General features: G+C 34.8%; 2 protein-coding genes across 2 annotated transcripts; both read left to right on the forward strand.

Annotated features, from left to right (window-relative positions):
• The first annotated feature begins 2156 nt into the window (after positions 1–2156).
• Positions 2157–12132, forward strand: LOC145218002 (sodium-dependent proline transporter-like). Its single transcript, XM_080085403.1, has 14 exons — positions 2157–2309; positions 2903–2950; positions 3234–3281; positions 3396–3454; positions 4111–4249; positions 4561–4695; positions 5734–5837; positions 6733–6857; positions 7429–7541; positions 8525–8656; positions 9489–9588; positions 10246–10361; positions 10696–10872; positions 11555–12132. Exons 1-14 carry the CDS (start codon positions 2166–2168, stop codon positions 11699–11701), a joined length of 1587 nt encoding a protein of 528 aa, XP_079941529.1. The 5' UTR covers positions 2157–2165; the 3' UTR covers positions 11702–12132.
• Positions 12133–14871: 2739 nt separating this feature from the next.
• Positions 14872–25158, forward strand: LOC145218277 (uncharacterized). The gene is made up of 5 exons (XM_080085687.1): positions 14872–15092; positions 16542–16803; positions 18067–18156; positions 20363–20490; positions 23020–25158. Exons 1-5 carry the CDS (start codon positions 14919–14921, stop codon positions 23194–23196), a joined length of 831 nt encoding a protein of 276 aa, XP_079941813.1. The 5' UTR covers positions 14872–14918; the 3' UTR covers positions 23197–25158.
• Positions 25159–25216: the final 58 nt, after the last annotated feature.

The following is a 25216-nucleotide window of genomic DNA, read 5'->3' on the forward strand; positions in this document are numbered from 1 at the left end:
TTTTTAAATGCGAACTGTACATTTCATCAAACGAGTTTCGATCATCATTTTTTGGAATTAACTAAGAAAAGTAAAATGGAAATGATTTTTGGAGAGTGCTATATCAAGTATCACTTAGATTCTTGTAGTAAATCTATATCACTTAGAAGATTATAGTACGCCAGGCCCATTGAAGGCCTCATGCCGAATTTAGCCGGTCCCCCAAGCATCCCATATGCTATGCTGTGATCACTGGTCTGCATAGATGCTTCAGGACTGATTCCTGTATGAATGTATTGATTTTTAGCATCACTTAGATCAGGGGTGTCAAACTCAAACAACTTTGAGGCCCAAAAAAGCTTTTAATTAAGTCGAAGGACGCTCTATTGAAACGTTTGTTGCAGTGTAACATGACAACAAAAATATTGCATGATTGTTTGACGTAACAATACATTAGGAGTCATTAAATTTGTTCCAAAATGTTTACGATACAAAGTATATTGTAGGAACTCTTCGGCCCGTGATTATTATTCTCTGCTGCGTTGCTTATAATAGACTAATTTGTTGACAAATTCGTTTCCAAGGTTACAAAGTCGGAGATTGACCAGAAAGTTGAAGACGATCGACAACAGAGAGGACAGTGGGGTAGCAAGGCAGAGTTTCTTCTTTCTTGCATTGGATATTGTGTTGGTCTCGGAAATGTCTGGAGGTTCCCTTATTTGGCATACGCTAATGGCGGAGGTGATTTTTTCTTTAATTTTAAGTTTGAGTAAAATTGGAAATCGTAAAATGTCGCTTAAGTCAAGAATTACCCCACAGGTCTAGGGCAGGGGTCGGCAACCTTTTAGGCGACGCGTGCCAATTTGCTTGTTATTTCCATGTGTTAATGACCCCGCGGGCCAAAGTTTTTTTTTCAGTTAATAGCAGTTATATTGTTACTTTAATTTAGACACGCAAATCGGTTGGAGTGTCATAAAATACTACCTGGCACGAATGCGATGAGTTGCCGACCCCTGGTCTATAGGGTTATACTTCAAACTTATTGATTTTATATTACGTTTTCTGAAATGCCAGTTGGACGAAATTCATAAACCAATTTTTATAAAAAAAAATCTTGTAAATTTATTGACTGATTCTGTTACTTGGAAAACATTTTCCATACTCATGTCTTTAAACTTGAAAATAGAATTAGCCAGCTCGTTACTTGATGGATGACGGTTAAAATAAACCGAATGCTAATTGTTTGAAAAACTTAAATGAAAAACTTCGTAAACTTAATGCTAATTGTTTGCATAAAAACGGTGCTTTAAAAGCAAAGTATAATGTTGGCTACACTAGCCAATGCGGCCGATCTCTTGTCACCAGCTGCACTGATGAGACCTTATAGGTCGAAACAGTGTGCACTGTCTGCAGCTTAAAGTAAAATGTATTCCTTAAAAGTCAACGATTAATTGATTTTTCGCTTTTATTGTAGGAATTAAATCCACACATAATTTTTGAACGTTTTGTTGATCTTTTTTTAAAAAAATTTTTATATTCTTGGATGCGTAATTAGAAATTACCAATAATACTTAAAAAGTAAGTATTATAAACTGAATTTAAAGTATATCAAGAAAAAAATATTTGCAGCACAAAGTATGAGGAATTTATTTTCATGATTCCTTTTTAATCAAATAGTACTAATTTGTTTGCAGGTGCGTTTTTGATACCGTACCTCATTATGCTGACTTTTTGCGGCATCCCTTTATTTATGGTCGAATTGGCTCTGGGTCAGTTTTCCGGATACGGTACAGTGACCGCGTGGAGAGCCAGCCCTTTGTTTAAAGGTGGGTGTTACTTATTTTCGTTACAGCTTATATAACAGGTTAAAAATTGCCTATAGTGTGGAAATAGCCGACGAAATTAGAAAAATGAATCAGTTGCAACACACACTTAATTCTGAGCTTTTTAAAAGGAAATGACTCACTGACGTTTGGTGGATGTATATAGTGAGCCTATACACCCCCGGAATACAGTGCGTGCCCCCCTTGGGGAACTTTGAGCTCAGGTTAAGAACCAATGACTTACAATTTACATTGTCAATGTCCGAAAAAAACGCTTGTATATATTTGCAAAATCAGCATTTCGTTATCTAATTTTCAAAACTTGGTTAAAAAATCCTTTGCTTTACAGGAATCGGCTTCGGTATGATGTTGGTGTCGTTTTTTGTCGTCATTTACTACAACGTCATCATCGCCTACGCGTTTTTCTACATGTTTGCCTCCTTTACTTCTGTCCTTCCGTGGACTCTTTGCGACCAATGGTGGAACAAAGCTGCTCAGTGTGATAATGTGAGTACATTTAAGTTGAGTTGAGTTTTGGAAAGTTTAGTTTAATCCAGTGGTAGAATTCTTTTTTTTTGACAGCCGGTTCTATCACAAAAGTCATATTTTTTAGCCGCTTCTATCACAAAAGTTATATTTTTAGCCGCTTCTGTCACAAAAGTCAATTGACAGTAACCATGCATGCAGTAATGATAACCGGTTCGCTGGACTCATAAAATTTCGTGAGACGGTTCTATAGACGTGTGCGAACCGGCTGAATCCCAACACTGGTTTAATCCCAAAATACCTATGCCAGAAGTTTTACCATGGTTCTGTAAGTAAGATAGACCAAAGATATCTTTGCAAAGTCTATAGACTATCGTGTATCCTCCTGTGGTATTTAATCACACGACTTGAGGTGGCAAACAGAGTTGTGAAAATGTTATGTTTTAAACTCAAAACCGTCCGTCGTGTGTTCGAATTCCACCGCTAACTACATTTCGGATTGCCTTAAGTTTGTTTTTAATTTGATGAATACTTATTTTGAACGTGGAGAGCTTACATATGTTGTCAAGGTTATACTTCAAATTTACTGATTAGAATCAACATTGCATTTGTAGGGTACTTCTGCAGCTATCAACGCTTCAACAACAACAGCAGCAACGGCTGTAAGATTTACCTTTTTTCTTGTTTTTCTAAAGAACGATGTCTAATTCTTCAGAGTTTAATTTTTTTAGCGAAGTCTGTTATCATTCTGGTAAAAGAAAAAATCAGATATATTAGTAGAAACTAAAGTCCACATTATTGGCTTTGTATAAAATTTATAAAATATTTTTCTCGCTATAGTAAAACAAATAATTTTGAAACAATAAATTACCGTACTTTTTGTTAAGTTTTTTGTTTAGTTTTTGTTAAACATAGAACACAACAGAAAAAAATATTTTACTGTAGACTGACATCACTATTATGTCTCCCATGAACTCTACTATGACGTCACAGGTAAGCCCTCAACTTTACCCAATTACGAGAAAAGCCAATTATTTAGAATCTAAAAAGGCTTTTGTTTGCCACAATTTTATTTTTCATTATTAAATCCTGTTCTCTTTTTTTCAGATCATGAATACGACTCAGGCCGCCGTAAACAGGATTAGCCCAAGTGAAGAATATTGGAGGTAAATTGAAAAAATCTTTTAATTTGTAAGTGTTGAGGCAATGAATGATATGCTGCAGACAATGTAAACTGTTTCGACCAATAAGGCCTGTTAACCCCAATGATTGGAGGGTTAGACGGCTACACTAGTAATCAATACAGCCTATTGTTTCGCCACCAGCAAGACTAATGAGACGTTTTCGGTCGAAACAGGGTGCACAGTCTGCAGCTCTTAATTCGTGTTTCCATATTTGGGGTAGAAACTGACTTTCATTTTTAAAATTCGCATTTTTGCAGATTTTTCTTTACCCAAAAATTCTGTTAATTTTGTTATTATATGCTCATGAGGGCAAAAACGCACCATATTTTCAAACTTAGGTTATGGTACACATCATTTAAATATGTCATCTGCTTAAGACGCAAGTCTACAGCGCAGCGTTGCATGCAACGAATCAATACACGTCTATTGCGCATGCGCAGTTTGCAAAAATGTTTACGTTTCCTATGAGGCAAAATCGGGCATCTATTTCTCAACAACACTATACCGAATCTGACCCACGCTGAGTAACAGCCAAGTTTAGAATACCATGATTATGATCTGAGTTCAGTACTATGTAAAATGATAGCAAACAGTTCCACATAAGCGAAGTTTCCACCGCAACGATTTTTTTTGCACAGAAACCGGGTACTTCGGATTGACCAAAGCAGCGGAATTGGGGACCCTGGCAAGGTCTTATGGGATCTCTGTCTGTGCCTGCTTCTCAGTTGGCTTGTGGTGTTTTTCTGTCTGCTCAAGGGCGTAAAGTCGTCAGGAAAGGTATGTAATGACTTCAACGAGTAATGAAATCATTGCAAAAAACAGTTAAATTTGGGTCAGATATATATACTTATGCACCCGCAAAAGAAAACTGCTCTCGTTTCTATTAAATAATTGTAAGCGCAAGTAGAACGTTTTTTAAAATGATTTGTTCATAATTTCTACACAAGGTTGGAACATTTGCTGGCAAATTGTACACAACGAAAAAAAGTTATTTTACAAAAAATGATGATATTTCTTAAAATTACAAATCTTAAATTTGGGAGTCAAAATTTAGTTAATGACAAAAGTTGATTTTTTTTAAATTTTAGGTGGTTTACTTTACCGCTACTTTTCCCTACATCATTCTATTCATTTTGCTTATACGCGGATGCCTGCTAGAGGGCGCCAAAGATGGGATTCTTTTCTACGTGACACCTGAGTGGGAGAGACTGAAAGATTCTCAAGTAAACTCAAGTTCTTTTTTCGGCCTAACATGAGTCTGAGATCTTCAATAAAAAAACCGGAATCATCACCTCAGGCATCAAAATCTGTTAAATATTTCCAGAACACTATATACGGATCTGTTTATAAGTTTATTGATTCTTTATGTGACTTAAGTGGATATAAACTGGTGTAATTAATAGGGCCTTTACTATTACCAATGATAAAATGAACATTTGCAGAAACGTTTGAACAACAAAGCATGTTGCTTTTTACATCTTTTTGGGACGTTATTTTCAGGATTAAACTTTCAAATATTATTGTCTTCATTAATATTTAATAACTATGATAAAAAAGTTTGTCATCTTCATACTTTACTAAATAATAATAACTTAACTTTTTTAACTTGACCTAAAGCGCTTTATGAAATATTAATACCGTTACTAATTAAGCTTACTTTAATACATTTTTTTTGAATCATAAAACAAACATCTATCTATAGCAGTGGTTCCCAACCTTTTTTTGACGCGACCCAAATACTTCCCAAAATTTTGTTTTGTGGTCTCTCGCGACCCATGGACATACCTTCTTACTATTTTAGTTGTATTTTTGTCTCTAAATCACGAAAATTTTTAAAAAATGACTACGCCAGTTTAAAAAAATAAATTATCAAACAAATAATAATCGTTTTATCGACCAAACATTTCCATTTAGCCCGAACTTGAGAACTGGTTCAAAGCATTATCAGCCAGAAACGCTCAAGGGTGATCTAACACATATTTTATGACGTCACAAACAGAATTACTCATTATCACATCATGTTGTCACAAAATTATTATTTGGCAACAATTTAAAGTCTTGGGAAATAAAATAATAACACTACGAAACAAAGTCAAATAGTAGATGTTTTTGTTAAAAAAACAGGCGACCCAACAGAATTTTCAGGCGACCCAGACGATACCTTTCTGAAATAAACTGATAGGAAGTTTTTTTATGATGTCTATTGGTTTTTAGCGTGGCAGATAATTTTAAGGTTGGCATATTTAGTTGTTTGTTTTTAGGTCTGGTCAGCCGCTGCGACACAGATCTTTTACTCATTAGGAATTTCATTTGGTGGCCTCCTGACATTTGCCTCATACAACAAGTTTCAAAACAACATATACAGGTAAAAAGCAAGCACCGATAATTATTAAATTTACGATTATTTCACGTCATCAAACATGTTTGAAACTAGTGGGGGAATCACCAAACGTTTTTTAAAAAATCGGCTTGATATCTAACTTCAGGCCTTGTTTGTGCTTTATTTTATAACATTTAGGCTTTCAGTCCAGTTTGAGCCCGATTTCGGGCTTATACTTTCTAAGCATAAACTTTAAATTGGATGATTTCAAACAAGTACTTTACAGTAATAAAGTTTGCACCAGAAAATGCCAAGGCATATACGATACTTAATAAGAACACAACATAAATTTATTTTGTAGCCCCCTTTGCCAGTAGTTTGATGACTGCTAAACTGAAATAGAAAGAAAAAAAGAATTTAAATCTGTTGAACTGGCCATAAGTTTCGAAACGTTTGTTTCAAGTCAGTGTTAGTATAAATAACAAATACATTTCGCCTATGCAAACATCTTGTCTAAGCAACACAAAAGGGAATACAATTAGACCAGGCATCGCAAACTATCTGATACATGAACGCCCTTAACTGAAAGCCACAGATACAAAAATGAATGGAAACATGCATATAAGAAAACGCACGAAAAAATTTAAGAAAACGCAGGAAAGATAAAATAACCGTAACAACGTAAAAATCGGGACCCTTTAGGTGCTGAAATCTTGCATGAGCAAAATATTTTTGTTCTTTATACTGACGCTAACTGATTCCTGCCTTGAAACATACGTTTCCACCCGTGTGATTCATAATATGAAAGATGGAAATCTCTACAACAATAGCAACAGATACGGAAAGATTCGCAGCATCAACTTACTAGGATTTGTTAAAAAATAGATGACTTTTAGAAATCTGCCAAACAGTTTAACGCTATTTGGAAATGTTTTTTTAGAGACACTTTGATTGTTGCACTTGGAAACTGTGGAACCAGCATTTTCGCCGGCTTTGTTATATTTTCTGTGATTGGTCATATGGCATTTAAACTTGGCTTGGATGTAAGAGACGTTGCAACGTCAGGTTTGATGACTTCAAATGTTTTACTTTAAAGCAGTGTAACTTAACATGGGTTTGATCGAACCCCATTGGTTCGCCAACGCCTATTTAGGGGCGCGACAACGGTCTAAAGCAGGGGTGTCGAACACGCGGCTCTCCAAGAGTTTTTCTGCGGCCCGCGAAGTAACCTTCAAAAATTAGGAGTTTACTTAGGCGGAATACCCTGTAAGAACAGTGAGTTTACATGACACAATCATTCTCTATAGTGGTATATGCAACGTTTTAATAGGATTATCTAAATATCTTTAAAATCAGCAATTGCGATTGCTGCGACATTGTATATGCTTTTTTTCACACAAAGCAATAAAGCACAGTTGGTTCATTCACTTTGCTACATTGTATATCTGTTTATTGTTTTTTATGTAGTTAATGGCATTAATGAACATTTTACGTTTTAATCGTCCAATTTTGTTGTTGTCATGTTACACTGCAACAAATGTTTCGATAGTGCGGCCCTCCACTTACTTAAAAGTTTGTTGAAGTTTGCACCCCTACCCTTCTAACATGTTAACTTTTTGCATTATATCACAATCAGGTCCAGGATTGGCGTTTGTGATTTATCCAGAAGCAGTTTCATTGCTACCAGCTCCACAGCTTTGGTCAATTCTGTTTTTCTTCATGCTAATAACACTTGGTCTGGACAGCCAAGTAAGAAATTATTCCACTAAAATTTATGCCAACTTGTTTTGGAACTAAAATTAGGAGCAAATTAGTTTGACTGTAAAACGTGTTCTTGATATGTAGTCAAACAGGCCAATTTATAATGCGACCAAACTTGCAAGTTTCATAAAACTCAATAAATTTAGACTGTTAAATAAAACCTTTTTACCTGATTTTTAACGGTCGAGATCAGGGCCCGTGGCTTTTGTTTCAAATTGTCTTGCGTATGGCCCGCCATAGTATGGAAGTTTATGAGTTGTGGCGACTTGCGAATTCACGTAAACACTTTCAATAGAACTTTAATTACCGGTTAAAAGTATACATGGTCCTGATGCAACAAAATCCCAAATTTTCCTGAAATCCCGTATAATTGTGTTCTGATTTTAAGGTAAAAGCGGTAAAAACGTTGACCCACGGGCGCCTAACCCTGATAAATGTTTGCCCCCATTAAAAAAAGTTTTAACACCCTCGGTTTAAATATTCAACTGATTCAAAGCAACAATATTTCTTTTAATTTACATTCTTTTGCCTGTGGGAAATTCCTCACATAAAAAAGCCTTAGCAACTCAATTAATTGGTCTAAACCGACAAGCAGATTATATCACACAAACTTATATCTAAAAAAGTTTAAATAGGGTGGCCTGAGTCAAAATTACTGTCACGAAACCAAACTTACTTAGCTGCCAAATTTTTAAAATTAAAATTACAATTATTTTTTTGCTTTATTATGCTTTAAACTTGAAACTAGATTCTCCCAGCTCGTTACTTGGTGGATGACAACTTTAATGAACCGTATGTTTATTAAATCAAGTTTGTAAAAACATTAGATAATTTATCCTTTAGATTTTAAGATATATATATTTCGCCTGTATTGCATCATCAGTATCTAAAAGAAAGTGTAATGTCGGTGAAAATGCACGCTTATTGCCTTGTTTTAATTATGACGTCATATTGTGTTTATGACGTTACAGTTTGCAATGGTGGAAACAATCATCACTGGTTTAAGCGACGAATTCCCGAAATACTTACGTAACCACAAAGAAATTTTCACCGGAGTATTTTGCTCATTTTGTTTTCTGCTGGGATTAATCATCGTCACTGAGGTAAGGCTTATTGTCTGTTGCCGGACAGTTATTTGCGTCGACCCCTCTGATTTGCCAATCCTAAAGCGTGATCATATTATTTTTCACTTTTTACGGAAAATCTACACCATAACCTCACTGCAGCCGCACATTTAACTAAATCCGATAGGTGGCGCAAAGAGCAGAAATATTTATGGAAAATAGTCTCCAAAAATGCTGATGGTAAGGGCTATTAGATTTGGGGAACTGTATAATCCATATAAATCAATAAAACTAACTATTAAACTTGGCTCTTCAAATTGGTAAAAAACTTTAAAAACTTAGTTCTCAACCTTTACCCTATTCTGCTGCAAAATTCATAATTCAGCTCTTTGCGCCACTGATGGAAATTTAATGTGGGTCTGCCGTGCGGTATGGTGCTAGTAGCTTTACCGTTTTTACAACACTTTTAATTGGCATTTAATATCAAGAATTATCGTTTAATTAGAACAAAAATTTTCGCACTGGTTGTTTAATAAATTATACGTCTATGGACCACCAGTTGAGAACCACTGTGCTATAACAATCAACAAACGAGAAATAGATACAAATCACACAATTTCATAACAAAGTTGTACGCGCTGTAGGTACACATCTGCATTACAACTTTGTAACGTCAGCGCTAAATAATATAATACAAAAATAGACGTATGAGAAAGAAAAAAAATAACGGACCGTCGCTTAGTTAGAACATAAATAATGTAGAAAAAATACGACAAAACGAGGTATCCTACTAAAAAGAATACAACTCGTGGTTGGTAATTTTATTTTTTCTCATTTTTGTCTAGATGTGTTAAATGTAAATTTTCTGCAGGGTGGTTTTTATTGGTTCAACCTTTACGACTGGTATTCAGCATATTACGGACTTCTCCTTCTATCCATTGTCTTGTGTGTTACTGTCAATCATGGATATGGTAAGCACTACAAGTATTAAGTTGTTTTTCATTTTTTCTCGCAATTGTCTTAAATATCTTGACACACGAAATGTGCTATCTCTACTTGTACAATTTAGGCCTGCTATTGCTAGTTCATTCTCAAAGAACAGGAGCACTGAATGAACCAAAACAAGTCAGGTTTACCACATTAGCCCCCAAAAGTGTTTTTTTTGCTTAAAGTGTTTGAATTTCTGCATAAAAATGCATACATTGTTCTTTCGTGTTGATTTAGGCTATTTATAGAACATAAACCTGATTAGATTTCTCATTTTTATCGACTAAAACACAAACATTTATTCTATATTGAACTCCAAGACTTCTAAATCTAACTTTAATTTATTATCCTCAAATCAATTTATTCGCTCAAGTTTGGCTTGATTAATTATTTAACCAACTGGGGCGTGTTTGTAAGTTACATAGCTAAAATATTTTTCTGACCTTTTCATTCAGTCAAATACAAGTTTTGTACACAACTAAAATCCGATTATACACTTAATATTAACTTCATGTTTTACCTAATTGAAAATTCGATTAAATTCATAACGAGTATCATTTTAGTCTTCTTAAGGCTGTTCACGATTTGCCATTATGTTTTCTTAAACATAATTTGATTATTCACTAAAATATTTTTTGTAGGCATGTTCTTTACTTACAAATGGCGGCTCGTAAAAGACATCAAACTTATGATTGGATTTGAACCAAATTGGTATTTTAAAATTAACTGGCTGATCATCACTCCTGCAATGCTGCTGGTAAGTTATGTTGTATCAAGTAAAGTACAGGTCGTAGGAGTTCGCAAGATCGTGGGTTCGAATCCCGCCATCGTCTCCTATGGTTCACCAAGCGGCTAAATCAACTAATTTAGTTTTTAAGGTTGTCATTAGGGCTGAATTGGTAACGTGTCACCCCAGTCGCCTCTTAATTGACGCCAATGCTTGCCAAATTTTCATCTCTCTAACTTTTGTTTAAATAATATCGACTCCCTCGGTTCGGGTTTAGCGCAGGCTTGTACTTTCAGATTCGGGCCGGTTCAGCTTCCTTTTAAGAAATATAATAAATCACATAAACCTTTTTATTTTGTTTCAGTTTGTGACCATTTATTCAGCTGTCAATTACTCTCCTATTACATTGGATGGTGTGCCTTATCCGAAATGGGCTGATGACTTGGGGCTCTGTATGAGCGCCACTGTGGTTGTGGTTGTCCCACTTTATATGATCTTTAGACTTGGGCTGGCCTATTACAACAAGGAAAATATAAGACAGGTATGAATTTGTGCGTGTGTAATCAAGCATGCAATCATGTAGTGATTTTTGACAGGAAAATTGTCGATGTTACAAAAATGGAGTTTTGTATTTACAAATTAAACAAGGCAAACAGGATAAACTTAACTATTCGATTATGCTAAACAAATTTTTTATCTGACTTTATGTACATTACCTTAGCTCGTTTGCAGCCGCACGATCTTGTTATCACCGTTTTTCTGCATGTTTTGTTTCAAATTTTCTAAATAAATTTGTCTCGCAAGCTATGTCACTGATGGAAACTGAACGAAGAGAAATACTCGTTTATATACACATAGCTCGTTCAAAGCAGTGGTCTCAAATTCCTAAAAGCAACCAAAATATTTCAAACAATTCTTTTTTGTAACTCTTTGCGCCTTAACCACTATTTTAGTTACATTTTACGTATCAAACAAGATCAGTTTTTTGAAGCTGGTTTGATCAAATTGCAATGTCAGTATGATCTGAAATTGTTTGTCCTTTTCTCAAAGAAATGTGATCGTTTCGAACTCCGCAAAAACTATACGTTTTATAACAATAAAGCACTAGAGATAGAGACTAAAAAAAAAAAAAATTAAAAATTTTTTTTTATATTTTTTTGTATCTAAATTTTGTATTTATTTGCCAAGAATGTATTATAATGCAAATGAATGTTTCTTTTTAGTTATTGAACCCAAGTAGCAAATGGGGACCACAGGACCGATCCATCCCCTACGACTCACAGCTTGGGCCAATCGTGAAACCGATGAAATCATTCGACCAACCCCACGTGAACGACGTCATCCCGAATCCTTATCCGAGTTCAATTTAGACAGAAATAAGTTCAAAAATCTAACTTACACTTTTCGAAAACATACTGTTTGGGTCTAATGAGGATAAGTAGTAGCGAAATATCACCAAATTATTAGAACAGGTTTTAACGTTAATATTTTGTACATATGTAGTGCAAAAATAATAATCCATTCAATCTAATCCGATTGGCTAACTCAAAAGGGCCATTATCTTTCCGCGTGTGTATAAAGTTGTATATATAAGTACGTTGTTCACATATATGCAGCTTAGTTTTTGCAATACAGGGGTTACTTGGCTTATGGTTCAAAAGTAGTAGGCTATTTCCCGATTTTAAGGTATATGGCAACTCAATAATTAATATAAATCCGTTTGAAAGTTGTTAAAAATCTACTAAAATATATAAGTGGTTTTGAAAGTAAATTTAAGTGTGGTTGGTATGAAAACTTTGTATTTGTCCATTAATATTTTTTTGTGTTTTTTGTGTAAAAATACATTATACTCCAAAAACACTATTTGTAATAATTTGGTCGCAGAAAGACAACAAACTTTAGGTAGACTGCTACTAAAAAGGTATTTTTTATTTGAGTGAAAACTAAATAAAGCCAATGGAAACAATCAAACAAGCCAGAAGTAACTGCGCAACGGTCATTGTTAGTTAAGAAGTTAAATTTTAAATTTAATTCCAATTCGTATTAAATAAAAAGTTGTAGTAGGCAGAAAAAATCATGTAACATTTTGCACAGTAACCTATGCAGAACCCTTAGAAAAGATGCCGGCTTCTATTGCACGGGTGTCAGGTCTGCTCAGCTTTCTCTGTAATTACCGCAAAGACGCTTTACCTTTCGTACAATCCCGAAAACGACACGCTTCAATTAAGGTAGAACTACTAACTCAGGTTGGCTAATTTCCGATAAGTGACGCAACGGAGCATGGGCGTTGCGATTGCAATAATCGCTGACCTAGCAAATTGCTGACTGCCATTGCAAACGCCTATGGTCTTTACGCCGTCTATCGGAAACTAGCCGACCTGCGGAGTGTGAGTTCTTGGGATAAGGTCATAACACCATACTTCACGGTAGACCCACATTTAGTTAATTTTCGATAGGTGACGCAAAGAGCACTTTTTACATTTGAAACGTTGTATTTCCAACAATACTCACGGTTAAGGCTATTAGGGTCGGGATAAGGTATTAGCATTTAAAGTACAATAAAACTAGCGAAAGAACAGTAACTAATTTAAATTTTTAAAAACTTATTTTTCAATTCAAACCCTTTTTAGTCGTTGAATAAATTTATTTAGGTTACGGCCTACGGTACATATATTTTAGTGCATGTTCACGACCGCAAGTTGTGCACCCCGGGTCAACACAAGTTGTGCAACCAATGCACGATAGGTCTCATGGTACAAGAAAAACACTTTAATTGTTTCATTTTTTAACTGAAGAGCTTTAATGCGAATTCGATCGGTCAAATTAAATGTAACGTTTGGGTTGTTAGCAGTAATTTGATTACTTCATTGCTAAAGCGATTTTTGTTGTAACATATGTTCCAACTTTCGTACCAAATACAGGGGTTTGATATTTCGAAATTCTTTATGGCAACCCGTATAAAGAAAATAAATTTGCTGTTCTAATCAACTTGATGTTCTAATCGGCAATTTTGCATTGCAGCTTGCACATCATCTCACTGTCAGTTTATTTGACTCGCAACACATTTACATGTTAAATCGCGATAAAAACGGACACGTTTAGCAAAAAAGCACATGAAAAAAGCTTACTACATCCACTATAAGGTGCACAGTATCAAATGACCGCCAATAAAACACTCGCATTCCCGCAGGTGTTGTTGGAAAGATCTACCTATTCTCTTACGCGTGTACTCTTTTCTGCCACCTAGCGGTAGCTTTTTGATTTACTTCTTCTCACTGGGGCTGAAAATAGTAAAAGACAGAACAATTAACAATCGTATGCGCCTTACTCATATTCAGACATAAAAATCCAGATCGGTTTTGTCCCCGAGGCGCCCTGGGTTCGAACCCTGTGAACAAAATGCATTTATAACTTGTCCCGATAGTTCACAATTAAGGCCCTAATTCACTTCGTGAAGTTTGTTAGCGTACACAACTAAAACTATAACCGTTTGAAATCGGTTTGCTAACCAGTCCACACACTAAAAAAAAATTAGACAAACACTGAACACGAAACCTGAAAATGACACAAAAACGAAACCACTGTACAGTTCGCACATAAGCAGGCGTGACGAAACAATCGAACCACAGACGAGTTTAATACGCAATGAAGCCTGTAGCGTAGGGCCGAACAGCTAGAATACTGTGCAACTTTGTTCAAAGTATATTTTGTTACGGCAAAATAGAATTTAAGCATTTTCGACGAACTTTTCGATTCGCCTTTTACCACCACATACTGGTCAACCCGTTTTTCTAGTTGTTATGACTTCTTTGCTCAAAATATTTGCGCATTTGGAAAATAACTTTTAAATTGAATATATGCTCATAACAAAAAACGTGTTTTTGGACAGTTTAAAAAATGTTTCCGCTTATTTGCGGGATTTCCCCCAATTTAAAACTTTTCCGACTGGAAGCATGCTTAACAAATTTGTCATTCTTAACTTTGAAGAAAATTACTTCTTTAATTAAAAAAGAGTATTTTTTTAGAGCCGTGAATAAACCGTAAGTTAACACGTTAAAACACGTTAAACACGTAAGTATATACATTTATCGGCAAAACTGTAAATGCTTTCTGAAAAAGCCTGTTTTAATATTTTTTGATTTTTAGTTTTTGGATGTATATTGTTAAAGTTATAATCATAGTAAGTATTAAAGGGATAATTTTAAGATGTAAAGTTTGTTGTGGAAAAATAATATTTGTAAAACAAAATCTTTTTTTGACCAAACATGTGGTTTTAAGCCATTGTTGGGCTGGACTCTTTTAAAAGCCCAGAGTTTTTTTGTCAGCGTTTTACTATGCAAACACATATATATTTATTTTCATGTTTAAATTCCTATTTTCTTTATTTATGTATGGGTTTATTTTTATATATTTATTTTCATGTTTAAATTCCTATTTTCTTTATTTATGTATGGGTTTATTTTTACATATTTATTTTCATGTTTATGCAATTGTTTGTATTCATGATTTTTTAACATCTTTCTTTTGGTATTTTGGTTTTAGCAGTGTAAAATCCGTTTGGGTGGTAAGGCTAGGAAGTTTGTGTCAATGATGATATTGGAGGCAAGAACTGCCTTAACTGCATTTGCTGTTGCACTCGGATGGAACATAGTTCTTTGGGCGACTGTGTGGCAAAATGTGTTTACAATTATTGGAACAACTGCTTTTGTATTATTTGCAACTTTGCTTTTGTACATAAACTCCACCAAAACTTTGTTTCAGGTAAGAGCATCAATTTATTTTGTATTTCTTGAATTTAAGAGTCTTTTTTGCTGTTTGAAGTATATCATACTCATATCTAGCAGCTTGATTGCAATGGAACAGGGAGACTAACCTTAATCCGGAAGAGCAATTTATTTAGAAAATCATAAAATGTGGTAGTGTTGGAGCAAAAATGCAAAAAATAAAACTCTTCATTGGCCTAGTTCAGTTATATCACAATTAAGCTCATTAGGACTTTGGTGACATCTGCAAAAGACAATCACCTAGTTCAGTGCTCTTCAACCTTTTTGTGGCACGGAACCCTCAAGGTGTTTTGTCCAACTTTGTGGAACCCCCCATAAAATAAATTTAATGAACGTAATACAAGTAGGCTCCGTCAAAGAAAGATGCATTTTTACCTAACACATCCCAAGCACACAATAAAAGTTTACCCTAATTAAACGATTCACAGAAGCGCATTGCAATGTAATTTGAATCGGTCGTTTCTACATTTGTCTTGCAATTCCGCCAGAGTGTATTAAGGCTGTGTTTATTATGTCACAATTGGTCAATGGTGCGAACAAAGTTAACTAAATTGTAAAGGCAAACGTTGCTGTTTGCAACAATAATATTGTTATGATACATTTATGTTTGAATTTGTACACCAAACCGCTGCGAACCCCTGTGCAACCCTTAAAAATCACGGAACCCCGATTGTAGAGCCCTGACCTAGTTATTGGACATCTGCAATAAGGAATTGCATTAGAGCACAGATATTTGAAATGCACACTTGTCAATTCAAATTAATCACACATAGCTATACCGCAGATGACACAACGACATGCTTTGGTTATTCTGAAACATATATTTGAGTAACACTGATTTGATTTGTTTTCTTTCTGTTACTTTAACAAAAAAAATTAAACAGCATTTTGCTACACTGTGAGCATAGTTATGGCTGATTGAATGTGTTTCAATTTGACATTAGTCGAATTAGGTTGGTCCAGGGGAGAGCATTAAGAGCATCATTAAAGTTTGTTACATTTTTGGAATGTAAAGGGAAAAACTGCTCAGTATCATAAAACTGAGTTTTGTTACTTTAGAGACATTTGTTCTCAAATTTGGCCTTCACACAATACATCTGCTGTTAGATACTTTTTAACTATAGGTAATTGTGGGATTGATGTTGTTTGCAACAATCACAAAAAAGCAACACAATTATATTGTTACAAAAAGGGCCTAGCCTCACAATACATACATGTTGACCTGCACTTTAATGGTGTTTGACTTATTTCGGTCTGTGGCCATTGCAATCGATTAAAAAATACAAATTGATAATTGTACACAAAAATTTTACGGTCTACACATAAGCTTACAGGTTTACAATGTATATGCAAGTTTGAACTTGAATTTAAATGTTTTTTGCACTAAACATTAGTTAAATCTTATTTTTTTGCTCTATTTTTTCAGATTATTTGGAGGTCATATGTTCTTGGTCTTGTGTTAACAATTGGAATCAACACAGTTCTACTTGCACCTGAGCTTTTCTTTTCAACAGGATTATACTTATGTGTTATATCATTTTTTCACATGAGTGAATATATTGCCACAGCCTTTTACAACCCATCCTCTCTTACACTGGACTCATTCATTATAAATCACAGCAGGGAATTTAATGCAGCTTTACTTCTAAGCTTTGTTGAGCACCTAATTTTGATGTACTTTATCCCAGGTTAGTTTTGCATGTTTACATGTCAACTAAACTTAACTTTGGACGTTGTGTGTTCACCTAAATCAGTGGTTCTCAACTGGTGGTCCATGGACCAGATGAATTGAGAACCACTGACCTTGATGCTCATTCAACAATATGTGTATATTTTATCACAGTTCAATTCAGTTACATGTATATATGTGCAAAACATTTACACTAGGAAATTTCAAGGGTTTTGAGTAGGGTTGGCAAGCCAGTCCATGGGGGGAAGTTAGTTCATTAGTATTTACTTGGGGAGTTTTTGCAAATGTTGCACATTTTGACTGACAGATCAAAAGTCGAAGTCTGTGTAAACTTGTTGGCAATTGTTTGTAGCTATGTATTTGGCTTATAATTGCCCTGGTAATATTTTTGTGGATCAATTACAGGTCAGTATCAGTACTGATTGGGATAAATAATGTGTGTACATGTCAAGCTTTTGCATATGCCTTGTTTGTCGTGAATGGAGACATGACAACAGCACAACAGCATAAATTGCAAAAATGAGTTTTGCAGTTAAATATCAGGCTTTAATCTTATGTATATATAATATTATGAGAATCCGGTTCACAAATGTGATTACTGAATGAAAATTACAGACAAACAGGTGGGGTCATTGATGAAATAAAGCATGTAACACAGTCTGAAATAGCTATAATATAATAAACTGAACATTTCCCATTTCACAAACAAATTTACATGAGTTGAAACCTTCATTTCTATTACTTATTTGAAGATTTAACTTCCAACTTTTAACTGAAATTGCAATTTAATAATGTGTCTATTATTTGACAAATGTTTGACCAGTTTGGTGAGTATTTGACTGGTCAATTGACCAGATTTTATTTGACTGGTCAAATGCCCAACCCTAGTTTTACTTTTCAGTGACATTTTAATTTTATATTTTTTTATTGGCCTGAAGTACCATTGCAAACTTTATTAAACGGACTCAATTTTACCGTTTTTTTGCTGAAAGTACAAAACATATTTAACGCAAACGTATCTGTTTAATTGCTTAACTAAGTAGTGAAGCCTTTTTTGGAATTTACAAATATTTTTTAAAAAACTTGGCAACACAGCCAAGTGGTGAATGCAAACGCCTTGTGTTCATGAGGTTGTGGATTCTAATCCTGTCTCAGCAACTTATGTTGCACAGGATCATCTGAATTATTAAGAGGACTGCCTTCATGCAATTAGAGGGTGTTAACTGTGTTTGACAAAAATTGATGTTTTTGATTTTTGCAGGTATGAAAATGCCTTCGGTACTAACATATCTTGGTTTAATGTTGTGTTCTTGGGGGGAAATATTCAGAAAATTGGCAATGTTCACAGCTGGTAAGACTACTTTTTGTTACAATCCCCTATTTTCTACATGCTTTACAAAACATTTGCTATCTACTAACACTGTACAAGTGCGAACAGCTTGGCTATTTAAACAGCAATCATAAAGGAAAAGATTTGAATCTGTATGTGTAGATTATTGTATCGTGACAAACTGACATAAATCATACATAAGTACTGGAATACAAACTTGGTATCTTGTTTTGGGTGCCATAAAAATTGCCTTAGACTTAGAGGTTGCCAAACCTTGCTGTACAGTAACAATAAATTGGTATAGATTTATAGTTCTGGTTTTATCTGTAATTAGTCTGTAATGTTTTTTGTGCAAAAGACTTATATCAGATGTACATATTTCTGGTTATGACCTATTTACCAAGCTATTTATGTATTTGCATTGAAAGGTAGTTGCATATTTATGGTTTACACATCCACCAAGGAATATTATCTTTGGATTTTTTTTTTACTTAAAATGCATTATTTTCACTGTACAAGCATTTTCTGTTTATTGCATATTGATTTATTGCATGTATTTCGTTTTATTGTATTTTCAATTTCCAACTGTAGCTTGTGTTAGATAGGAAAATAACTGCTAAAGCAATAATTAGGAGCTTCTCTAAAATATACAATCTACGCAAACTAAGCAATCTATATGCAATCTACATATAAAACAGATGCAACTTGTAAAAATGTTGACTGTTGCCCAGTTTGGGCTTAATATTCTCATATGTGTTAAAAGTGGTACTTAACACTGTTTGGTATCACATGTTAACACAGATTAGGCCCAAAAGGTATCTGAGATTAAATTGTAAGGTTATTTATATTACAAACCCTCATCTTGCCTCTAATAGCCTTAACCGCCAACATTTTAATTAATTATGGGTCCCCTTCCCTGAAGGGGACACATATTGATTTTACTCGAATTGTTTTTGTTTTTTTTGTTTTTTCTTCCTTTTTTTTTTCTTCCCAAAGTTTGTCCGACTCGTTTTTCCATCAAATGTTTGATGGATTTGGCTGAAATTTACACAGATGGTAGATATAGTTATGTAGATGTGCATCCCACTTTGTTTTTGTTGATAACCCCAGTATTTACCCCGCTAGCCCCCTAAAATGGGTATTTTTTCCCGGAAGTTTGTCCGACTCGTTTTTCCATCAAATGTTTGATGGATTGGGCTGAAATTTACACATATGGTAGATATAGTTATGTAGATGTGCATCCCACTTTGTTTTTGTTGATAACCCCAGTATTTACCCCGCTCGCCCCCTAAAATGGGTGTTTTTACCCAAAGTTTGTCCGACTCGTTTTTCCATCAAATGTTTGATGGATTTGGCTGAAATTTACACAGATGGTAGATATATTCATGTAGATGTGCATCCCACTTTGTTTTTGTTGATAACCTCAGTATTTACCCCGCTAGCCCCCTAAAATGGGTGAGTTTTTAAACAGTGTCAGAATTGGCTGAAATTTGGATTTCTTGTATAGTATGCCATTTATAGGTGTCGATTGTTGTGTTCAACCCTGTAGGCCTAACACGGTTGTTGCTCGAAACACCTCTAGTGGTCAAAATTTTAAACATTGGCGGATTGGGTTGAAATTTTGCAGTACTATTGATTGAGTCATTGCGGTTTTTATATATTTTTTAGTTTGTGTGTCGAACCCAATTAGTTGCCCTACTAGCCCCCTAAAATGGGTCAGTTTTTTAAAACGTTAAATAGGACATACTTCAAACAATATCTGGGGTGAATCTAATTTTATAGTTTGTATTCTACATAGTATTATTATTTAAGCCCAGTGCCGATCACTGTGTTTTACCTTACAACACCCGACTTTCTCATGGTTATATCTTGAATTGCATTATTTTCAACTTTGCATGTGTGGGGACCCATGAGTTTTTGCCTGCAGAAACGACTAAAGTTATAAAAGACGATGGCTAATATGGGACCCAATACAAAATAAACATAGGAAATATATTTATGTTTTAAAATAGGTTATAGTGTATATGCAAGGGCAATATGTGCTAAGCCACCCTTCTAGTTTTTTTAGATTTGCATATAGGTTGCGTAGATTGTGTATTTTAGAGTAGCCCAATAATTAGCATGAAAAACTAGGCAAATTGGACATGTGATTATGTGAAATTGTCCACATAACCAGTAAACTTAAAACATATGAAAATTGGTTAGAGACATATTCTATGTATTGCAGGTAAAAGCTTCAACCACGTTGTTCAGTTTTACAAACACAAAGATCATATTCTAGTTACCAGTGGAGTTTATGCCATTGTCCGTCACCCTTCTTATACCGGCTGGTTTTGCTGGAGTATTGGAACACAGGTATGTACGCAGTGACTCTGTAAACCAGGGGTGGGCAGCCCGCGGGCCAAATGCTGCCCTTGATTAAAGGTAGTGTGGCCCGCAGAGACGTTTGGATTTCAAATGTACTGACAAATGAGTCCAACTATTATATGTTTTTGAACAGATTAATGCGGCCGGTGCCATGTGTATACGACCTTGCAATATGTGTCTAGAAACAAGTGCGAACTTTACTTGTAGTTAATATATTTGGTAAGCAACAAAGCAAAATCACCTTGTGTTATACACAGGTGCAGCCCGCGATCTAATTTTAGCAATTGTATTTGGCCCCACAGTAGCAAAAGTAGCCCACCCCTGCTGTAAACACTATTCTGGCACTTTTTATTGTAATGAGTAGGTTGATTTTGAAATCTACCAAATAACACCTTGTAATGCCATAGTTGACCCAATAACACGTTTTTTTTCTGTGGCATAACAAATTAGGGCTTCTTCAAATTTTTTGAAAAATAAAAATGACCAAAAAACATTTAGTGGTTTGATGACTGGTTTAAGAAAAGTATTTGACAGAAACACTGATATCTATTTATGGGTCCCCTTCCCTGAAGGGGACACATTTTGATTTTACTCGATTTCTTTTTTTTTTTTTTCTTTTTTTTTCTTTTTTTTTTTTTCTTCCCTGAAGTTTGTCCACCCCATTTTGCCATGAAATCTTTGGTGAATTTAGATGAAACTTTCACAGATGGTAGATATGGTTGTGCAGATGTGCCATCTGCTTCGTTTGTCATGACAACCCCAGTATTTACCCCGCTAGCCCCCAAAATGTAAAATGTTGTTGGTGCGCACCACAAACGTTAGTTTTCTGCTAGCCATCAAAGTGTAAAATGTTGTTGGTGCGCACCACAAATGTTAGTTTCTGAGGTGTTATAAAGGCAACCAGACATTTGTTACCAGTGTTTGTGGGTTTGTTCGAGGATGTTTTGCAGTTGATACTTAACAGCCTTATGACGTCAGAAGCATTGACGAATGTTGCTAATAACACCTCTAGTGGTCAAAATGTTAAACATTGTCAGAATTGGGTAAAATTTTACATGACTGTTGATTGGGTCATTGTGGTTTCATATTTTATACTTTTGGGTTTTAAACCCCATCAGCTACCCCACTAACCCCTAAAATGGGTGAGTGTTTTAAACGCTGTCGGAATTAGATGAAATTTTGACAGCTTGTATAATTTGTCATTTTTAGGTTTCAATTGTTGTGTTTAACCCTGTAGCCCCAATATTTACCCCTCTAGCCCCTTAAAAGGGTGAATTTGTTAAACATTGTCCGAATTGGATGAAATTTGGACAGCTTATAGAGTGTGCTACTTATAGTTGTTGTTTGTTATGTTCAACTTTGTCGCCCCAACATTTACCCCACTAGCCCCCCAAAATGGGTCAATTTTTTAACAATGTCAGAATTAAATGAAATTTGGACAGCTTGTAGAGTGTGCATTTATAGGTGTATAATGTTGTGTTTTACCCTGTTGCCCCAGCATTTACCCCACTAGCCCCCCAAAATGGGTCAATTTTTCAAACTATGTCTGAATTAAATGAAATTTGGAGAGCTTGTACAGTGCAATATTTATAGGTGTTAATTGTTGGGTTCAACCCTGTAGCTCTATCATTTACTCCACTAGCCCCCAACAGTCACGTGCAATTCGCGCTGATTTGTGTTATAGGAGCTGATTGTTGTGTTTTAGCCTATTTTCTCATTGTTTAACACTTTTTTTCTCAGATAGACCATAAAATAGAAAAACCTTCAAAAATGTATAAATGGACTGAATTTGAATAGTTTGTTCTCCATATAGCATATTTATTCAGGCACAGTACCGATCACTGTGTTTTACCTTACAACACCCGACTTTCTCATGGTTATCTCTTGAAATGTATTATTTACAACTTTGCATGTGTGGGGGACCCATGAGTTTTTGCTTGCAGAAACAGCCAAGGTTATAAAAGACAATGGATGAAATGGGACCTAATATAAAATTAGTGTAGAAAATATGTGTTATAGTGTATATGCAAGGGCAATATGTGCTAAGCCACCCTTCTAGTTTAAACCTAAATTTGAGCTTCAGCTGATACAACAATCAAAAAGAATAAAATAAAACTCCATTCATTTGTTAACCTGCATAGCAAATTTGCATTGAAATATGTTCCTTTTGTCAATATTTTACAAGAGACAAGCTAAATTGTTGTTTTTAATTCCAACAAAGAGCCTGTGGATTAAGTTTATTCAGTTTCTATTACATCTTAAACTACTTACAAACTTAATCTGTTCTTTGGTTCAGAAACACACAGAAGTTGTTTTTGTGAATAAATAACATCAATTTGTTAAAAAGTAATTACTTTGACATGATGTGCCTCAAGACAGGAGTTTATGGGAAATTTTAGGATTTCCTGAATTGCAAAACTAATTGCAAACTATCTAAGTTCTGCACCTCTGTTTAACTTTCAGGGCCAATCATTTTCTGTGCATTTCTGTTGTTCATTAAATCTTATTATTTTGCAGATTCTTTTATGCAATCCAATTTGCCTTATTGGCTACACCTGTGCTTCATGGAAATTCTTTCATGATCGGATTATTTACGAAGAAATGACTTTGTTAAACTTTTTTGGGCGAGATTATTTAAATTACAAAAAGAAAGTACCAAGTGGAATACCATTTGTTAAGGGTTACGTTTTGTAGCAGTATTGTACACAAAAAAATGTTTAGGCATTGAATGAAATGGCAAAATCCAAGACACTAACATAATCACTGTAGAAATGAACAATAGGGGTCAAAAACTTGTGAAGTTGGTTCTTTTTGCATAAACTATTGCAAAAAGAAACTTGGCAGACATCACCAAGACATTTATATGTGTGGCCTTTTCAGAGTTTTCTGGTGGTACTAAATACTGCATGCTACATGGTAAAGTTTTAATTGACATAAATATACTGTACATAAAAATTTTAATTGTGCGAATTTTTGAAAGCGTTGATGGGTAGAGCTATTGGGGTTGGTGCGAGGGTTGTAATTGAATTAACAGTAAAATTGGGTCTCATTTACCATTCTTGGGGCTAATATTCTCACATTTCACAAACCATGTTGCATACTATGCCGTAACATGCTGTATTTAGTACCACCCAGGATTTTCGTGTGACCAACTGGAAGATACCATTTATTGTAGCACTTTCTTATTTAAGGAGTGGCTACAATTCAGTATTCAATAAGCCATACGGTTTCAGCCTTTTTGACTCCTTTAACTCTGATTAAAAACTATGGTGCCTTCTGAAACAAGTGTATACTCAGTTTTTACCTGAAAACTGCATTGATTTTGTTTGTTAATTGCTTTTGGTCTTGTTTTTGTGTGAAGTCATTTTTTCTATGGTAGCATGGAGATTTTTACAAATAGACCAAAGCTTTGACCTGTTTTACCATGAGATCATCATCGCCCAGTCAAGAATGTTTTGGCTATTTTGACATCATACATGTATGATACAAATAAAGGGTGCCTTCGAATACTACAGGTGTGCTAGGTACGCTAGGTAACCTTTTTTCATGCAACGTAACTTAAAAATAGTGCAGGTAACTCTCTTTGGTGCGATTAAACTCATAATAGGTGCAACGTAACTCAAAAATACTGCAGCTGTCCTGTTTTTATGCGATAAATCATAAATACTGCAGATACTGTTAAAACACGCAAATAATGTGTGAAACCCTTAACCCTAACCTTAACCCAAACCAAACCTTAAAACCAGTACCTACAGCATTATTACGTTACGTCGCAGTAACTACAAGTTTCTTCGGTTCATAAAGGTTACCTGCACTATTTACGAGCTTTGTTGCATTAAAACAAGTAACCTGTAGTTTTCCTAGCGGACTAAGCATACCAAGCGGACCTGCTCTATTCGATGGCACCGCAAATAATGATTGCAAAACTTATTTTAGCCAACACTCAAATGGAAATATGTAAAACTCACAAAAGACAAGGTTATCTCAATACTGATGTAGGGTATGAAGAATATTGAAAATTTGTAAATTTTATAAATGCTGATGACTAGGGCTATTGGGGTTTTATAATAAAACTAGCTATAAACCAAACTTATAAATTTAGTTACTAACTGTATAACAATCTCACTGTTAATTCAAATAACTGTGTTCTTTATGCCAAGTATCAGTGTTTATCAAACTTTGTCTGTTGTGAGTTATGATGTTAGTAGCTCTACCCACTAAAACTACTATCATCATTGTGTTTGTTGTTGTGTCTGTGTAAGCATTGTGTATTTCAAAAACAGTCCTATTGTCAAAAAATGTATATGACACTGATTTCACTGCCTTGTGTCACTCATATGGTGAGTGGTTATTACCTATGGGCACAAACCCTTTGGGGACCTTTACTGGTTATTATTTCACAAGTACCTGCCATTGGAAATGAATAAAGTGTCTAGCAACTGCACACACACACATTTATCTGTTCATTTTATTACTAAAAAATCCTCTTAATATGCTACTAAGGTCTTTTTAGACCTGTTCTTGCTTCTATGCTTTTTGAGATTTTTCATAATACAAACAAGTGTGTATTTTTTGGTTTGTGCTCAAGTTATATTTCTTTCCATACCAATTTTTTTTTTGATTTTATGAAATAAAACACAACACATGTTAGTTCCATGACAATGTTCAATCTAACATTAGCAAAGTTCTTAAAAACTGTGAATTGATTCTTGAT

Source organism: Phallusia mammillata, chromosome 3 (assembly GCF_965637545.1).
Source record: "Phallusia mammillata chromosome 3, kaPhaMamm4.hap1.1, whole genome shotgun sequence".
NCBI lineage: Eukaryota > Metazoa > Chordata > Ascidiacea > Phlebobranchia > Ascidiidae > Phallusia > Phallusia mammillata.

Bases quoted from the DNA above. Each gene is read 5' to 3' on its own strand.
- LOC145218002 (XM_080085403.1), top strand. From the start codon at position 2,166: ATGATGTTGGTGTCGTTTTTTGTCGTCATTTACTACAACGTCATCATC. The intron at 3,282-3,395 runs GTAAGCCCTCAA...TCTTTTTTTCAG, and splicing joins ACTCTACTATGACGTCACAG to ATCATGAATACGACTCAGGC. The intron at 6,858-7,428 runs GTTTGATGACTT...TATCACAATCAG, and splicing joins AAGAGACGTTGCAACGTCAG to GTCCAGGATTGGCGTTTGTG.
- LOC145218277 (XM_080085687.1), top strand. From the start codon at position 14,919: ATGATGATATTGGAGGCAAGAACTGCCTTAACTGCATTTGCTGTTGCA. The intron at 15,093-16,541 runs GTAAGAGCATCA...CTATTTTTTCAG, and splicing joins CCACCAAAACTTTGTTTCAG to ATTATTTGGAGGTCATATGT. The intron at 16,804-18,066 runs GTTAGTTTTGCA...TGATTTTTGCAG, and splicing joins TTTGATGTACTTTATCCCAG to GTATGAAAATGCCTTCGGTA.